The sequence below is a fragment of the Orcinus orca genome, chromosome 20 (assembly GCF_937001465.1).
Source record: "Orcinus orca chromosome 20, mOrcOrc1.1, whole genome shotgun sequence".
Taxonomy (NCBI): domain Eukaryota; kingdom Metazoa; phylum Chordata; class Mammalia; order Artiodactyla; family Delphinidae; genus Orcinus; species Orcinus orca.
Genome location: NC_064578.1, coordinates 55,801,572 through 55,807,452, shown reverse-complemented (window position 1 = coordinate 55,807,452; position 5,881 = coordinate 55,801,572). Strand labels below are relative to the sequence as shown.

The 5,881-nt window shown below is 58.2% G+C and overlaps 1 protein-coding gene across 1 annotated transcript; it reads left to right on the top strand.

The window, feature by feature from the left end:
- Positions 1–1,062, top strand: LOC101274306 (golgi associated RAB2 interactor family member 5B). Its single transcript, XM_004283295.4, is given in 3 exon segments — positions 1–127; positions 541–641; positions 757–1,062. Coding segments are annotated over 3 exon segments (264 nt in total). The 5' UTR covers positions 1–15; the 3' UTR covers positions 808–1,062.
- Positions 1,063–5,881: the final 4,819 nt, after the last annotated feature.

Below are 5,881 nucleotides of genomic sequence, written 5' to 3'. Positions count from 1 at the left end.
ACGCCGCCTTCGTGGATGTTGGGTATTGATTGCCCAAAGCCCTGAAAGGGGAGATGGCCAACGGCACCCTTCGACCCGCGCTTCCCCAAGCAGAACCAGACCTGTAACTGTTACCAGAACTTGCTGGGTAAAACCTCGCAGGCCAAGTTAGGGGGAGCGGGTGAGAGAAGGTGGGAGGCAGGAAGGGGCGCGCCCCACCTGAGGACGAGAAGAGGGTCCTGGACTCGCCGCGGGGGCGGAGACCGTTGGGGTGGGAGGTGGAGTGGACCACGGTCTGAAGGGGCGGGACCTACCTGGGAGGGGAGGGGCCTTGTATGATAGGGCGGGACCGATCAGTGGAAGGTCGGGGCCTATTCTGGAGGCTTGCGATCAAGTCACGGAAGGGTGGGGTGACGGAATAGACGAGGCCTTGCGGGGAGGAGGCGGGTCTGCAGCTGGACCTTTCTGGAGGGCGCGGCCTTGGCGTGGAGGGGGCGGGGCGTGCTTGCGACCCCGCCCACCTGCCCGCTCCTTCCCCCCCCCCCCCGCCCCACTCGGCAGACTACCATCCCTGCGTCAAGAGGATGAGGCGCCGCGGGAAAAGCACACAGCCCTGCGAGTATTACTTCCGCGTGTTCCACGCGCTGTGCCCCATGAGCTGGGTGAGCGGACAGAGGGGCAGCGCACAGACGGGCCGGGCGAGGGTGGATGGGCCGGCTGAGTTGAGCAAGCGCCCGCTCCCCACCTTCCTCCATCCTACCCCCCACCCCACCCCAGGTGCAGCGCTGGACCGAGATCAAGGACGGGACTTTCGCTGGCAAAATCTAACGGCCCGAGGGCGGCTTCTCCGAGGGATCAGTATCAGTGTCATCACCCCCAATTCTCTCATCTTCCGGGCCCCACCACCCCAAACCCCGCCCCATCTTTAAGCTACAAATAAAGCTATGTTATTGCTGATATTTCTTCTTAATGTGTGGTCAGTGAGGTGCGCACGGGGGCGTCGGGAGATCCTCCCTGTCTGTGCCCTGCAGCCAACACTACTGGTTCTAATCATGGGAGGGGTGAGGGAGAACTGGGCTCCATCAGGGCTGGTATGGAGGGAGGACAGTCAGGGTAGGAGCAAGCTGAGCCCCCCGCTCCCACCCCCTTCCCACCTTCCCCCCTCCAGCAGGCAGCAGTCTCTTCTCAGCAGGGTCTCCCTTGGCTCTTTGAGTCCCAACACTTGCCCACCAGGACAGTTCCAGGGTCCTCCTGCCTCAGTCCTCACACCTACCTGTCACCCAAGTCCTCCCTCCACCTCCTCCTTCAGGATCCTCTTCCCCTCCTGGACCACCTCCCCAGCTGGCTCCTGGACTTCCTGCCCCACCCCTTCCATCCCATCTCAAGTTCCAAGGAGTCTTTTATATACCACCCAGCGCTGACCCCTTCACTCCCTCCCCTGCTCCCCACCCTTCCCAGCTTGCCACCACTCCCTCACTCCCCTGTCCCCTTTGACTCCACATCCCTCCCAGTACATCCCCAACCCCATCACATGAGCCCCTCCCAACAGGGTGCTCTGCGCTGGTCCCCTACGTCTTTGGAGCGCCCTGTCCACAGCCAGGAGCAGCCTTTTCTCCTCTGATCAAACACACGTCACTTCAGTCTCTCCTGCCAGCCCGTTCCTGACTGCGAGCTCCTCCAGGACGCTCAGAGCTCCAGGATAAATTCTTCTTCGCTCCCGCCCCACTCGGGCTCTGGGCCTGCCCTCAGCCAAGCTCAGGGACCACAATGCTGAGATTCATCCTGATTCCAGATGCCCCTCAAAATGTCACCTCTCCAACCACCTCCCTCCCCCCCTCCCCCCCACCCCGAGCCAGGCTGAGGAATGACCCTTGACAGAGCTCAGAGCCTGGGGCTTCTAGCCTGACCTAGATGGGCATGAGTCCTGGGCATCAGGGTGGCGGTGGATTTGACTTTCTGCCTGAAGCTGTCAGTCTCCTGGGGCAGCCTGGACCCCCAGACTCTGCCTGAAGTGATCTCATGAGGTCTCCATTCAACCCCAGGGTTCAAAGGTGGCTATTACTAATCATACGACAACTTACTGGGTGGCCCTGGACAAACCTCCTGACCTGCGTCACCTCAGTTTCCCCAGCTGTCAACAGAGATGGTGCAAAATCCCATTCTCAGGAGGGGTGGAATGATGGGGGGCTGGGTAAGCTCAGGGGAGAACTGGCTCCATCCACTCCCCTCACCCCCTCTATGCTGCCCTCGTCCCCCTACCCAGGGCACACCCCAGATGTGCCATCTCCCAGGATGGCCCCACCCGAAACCTTGGCCCCGGGCCCGCTCTCTCAGACCACAACCTGAGAGGCAGAGGGGCAAATGAGGGCATGGGGTGTGGACTCAGACAGACAGGCTGGAAGCTACAGGAGGGGGTGAGTCGTTCATGTGACCTCCCCCGACCTGCAGACCTCTGGCCTGCACAGAGGTGGCGCTGCTGCAGGAAAGAAGGAAAGCCGTGATGCCACGCAGTCCAGGCAGCTCTGAGTCACCGAATGAATGGGGCTGGCGGCTGTCTGAGCACTTGGTGAGGTCATCCAGGTAGCATCCAAGCACAAGGCCTGACACCTGTGCAGCCACAGCCAGCCTCCTGACCTCACCAGAGCGCCAGTGCTGGCAGTGTGTTCTCGCCCTGTGGGCCAGCAGCCTCTCCCAGTTCCCCCTTCTCTCCCTCTGGGGCCAGGATCCCTGCCACCATCCCTTGACCACTCCTGGGACATTCTTACACTCCTGGCTTCCCTGCTGGCCACCACTGCCCTATGGATGCCTGAACCCAGGGCAGGGCCAGACCCACTTCACTTCCAGCTGGCTGGGCCAACACTCTCAGGCCCCAAACTCTGGCTCTGAACACCTCTTCCTAGGCTCCTGGGCCATCTTCGCCCGCCCACATCCTGAAACCCCCAATGTCAAGCTCACTGTCCCGAAACAGCCTCCCGGGACAAAGGAAACTGACTTCCCCATCCCTCCTCACAACCTGCATCCCTGCTCTCCTCCTCCTCTCCCTGCTACCCCCTCCCAGTCCCAGCCCATCAACCGCACACTTACCCTCTTCCCTCCCTCTGTAGCTCCTTCCTCCCAGTCTACTGAAAGGGTCAGGTGCTTCCCGGTCAAAATCACAAAACCACTCGGTGCCCTTCACCCGTTGCTCCATGAACCCTCCAGGCACTGCTCTGGCCCTCGTCTCCACCCACTCCCCCATCCCACGGAAGCCACTGCTGAAACAAGCCCTGAGTCTCCAGTGGGCACGGCCCCAGCCTCCCCTCTGGTGTCTTCCTCTTTCCCATCCCAAGGATCTCAGAGCCTGGTTGAGCTCTGAGAATGGGTTCAAGTCCTGGCCCTGAAGCTTGCCAGCCTTGTGGCCCCAGACAAACTTCCTAAGCCCTCTGCACTGTGGCCTTCTCACCTAAAATACAGTGATAACGACACCTAGACTTCACAGGGCCGTGGGGAGGGTGATGCTGTGTCACAAGCCAGGACAGTGTCCAGTGCAGCCGGCCTCAGGGTGTGTGGGTTCTCTATGTAAATAATTTGAGGCACTCAGAGTCCTCATGTCGGCCTGATTCTGGTGCCCAATATCATGTTGGAGGTGGGGGTGACTGATCGTCAGCTGCCCTCCTGGATCAGCAACCCCAGGATGACCAACACCATCAACAGGGCCCTGGAGCTCCTGCAGGCATCTGGTCAGCCCCATGCACAGGGTAAAAGCATCAGAGAGCTCCCCCAAGGGGAGAAATGGGATCCAGGATTGGGATGTCCTGCCTGGCTCCCTGCCGTCCCAGTAACCCAAGGAGGGGAACTTAGAAAGCTTTGGGGAAGGCACTGCAGAGTGCGGGGCTTCCTGAGACTCTGGCCTGTAATTATTTCCCGTTTCTTTCAACTCCCTCCTCCTCCTCCCCCAGCCAGATTCCCCTTTTCCTTGCTCTGGCCCCCAAGTGTATGACGGGGTTCTCAGCTTGAGCCTTGACCCTTCGACCCTCCCCCTGGGGTTCCCAAGCCCCAGCTCCACCCAAACATCCCAGGGCCCGCCAACTCACTGGACCCAACACACATTCCTCTCACTTCGCTATCGTGGTTGGGGCTCCATCTACCTGGTGGTTGAGGCAGAAACCTGGCAGCAAGGCGGGCTCTGTCCACGTACCAGCTGTGCGGCCTCAGGCAGACATGCCTGCCCTCCGACTACCTGCAAAGGCAGGGGGGTGATCTTGGTGGCACTGCTGTGAAGGTTGATGCCAGATGCACAGAACCTGCGACCAGTGTCAGCTGTAGTTACTGTCCTGGAGGTCTTCCTTCCCTGTCATCCTGTCACTCTAGCCCAGTGGTTCCCACTGGGGGCTGGCTTTGACCTCTAGGGGTACATTTGGCAATGATCACAGGTATTTCTGTCACCACTAAGGGGAGCTACTGGCAACTCGTGGGTGGAGGCCTGAGAGGCCACTCCTCGTCCTGTGACACAGGATTAGCAGCTCAAGACAGCAGCAGTGTTGAGAGTGAGAGACCCCGATCACTGGTTTCTAATCTTCGTGTTTTGGGTTCCAGACACTTTTGAGAGTTGGATGAAGGCTCTAAACCCTCTGCGCCAAGAACACGCCTGTGAATACGCAGTTACTACATTTGAAATGGGATTCCAGGAGGTTCTCGGAACCTCCAATGTCCATCCAGGCTAAGCCTCCTTACTCTGCTGTCATATTTGCCGAGGAGCCATGAATTTCTGCTTATCTAGAGGGACAAGTTCTTTAGCGACTGTGTCAACCATCTCTCTTCATTCTCTTCGTTACCACTTGCTGACTGGGAGGCCCTCTCCCTCATTTTTAACCTGAGGGAGAAAACTAGGAGGGTTCAGTAGGATTTGCATGGAAGAAAGACACATTTTCTCATTCTGAAAGGGATGAAGCAGGCTATACATAAATAATATGAATTTTAAAGTAAAAAAAAAAAAAAGTTACCTGCTTTGAACTGTCCCCATCCCCACCCCCAGGTCCACTGTGGAAGTGCCCCTTCCTGGGCCATCTCCTTGGCCCACCCAAGTCTTCCTGCAGCCTCTCCATGTGTGTTCACTCCCTCTTCTCAGCACCCCCATGTCCCTCATGCATATGGCCTGGCCTCATCAGCCTCCAGGGTAAACTTTTCCAAGGCCGGTCGACATGGAGGAGATAAACTGGGGCCTGCAGCCCACACACGACCCTCAGACGTTCCTGGCTTGTCCTCATGAAATGGCTGTGAGGCCTCAATGAACAAAAAAAACATATCCACAAGACGCTTTGCAGCGGGTGCCTAGTACCAGGAAGCACTCACTGATTGTAAGCTGTTAGTATTTCCTTCTGTAGAATGGGGGTTAAGGTGAGAATTAAGAGACGATGGGGGGGAGTTCCCTGGTGGCCTAGTAGTTAGGACTCTGGGCTTTCACTGCTGTGGCCCGGGTTGAATCCCTGGTTGGAGAACTGAGAACTGAACTGGATCAGAAGAAACAAGAAGATTCACTGTCCTGGCCTCACAGAGCCAGGCCAACCGAGATGACACACGTGAGATCTGGGAGGGGCTCTGACTTCAGACAAGGGTGATCTGGCCCCAGGTGACCCGGGACAAGTCACTCTAATTGCTGGACCTCACTAATCTCATCTGAAAAATGGGGAGACTCCCCACCTGGGTGAGAAGATGGAACTGAAAGCGTTCTTTATGAGCACAGTTTGCGCCTCTGTTCTCGGCCATCCTCAGAGCCCACTGCCCTTCCACCCTTCCAAAGCTTTCAGGGCCCAAAGTCTGGGCTGCTTCCTCCCGGTCTGGTCTCCCCAGCAAGGCGGGGGGGTCTCACCCTCCCAACGGACATCACTTCAAAATGTAAATCAAGATGAAATGCTTCCCAGGG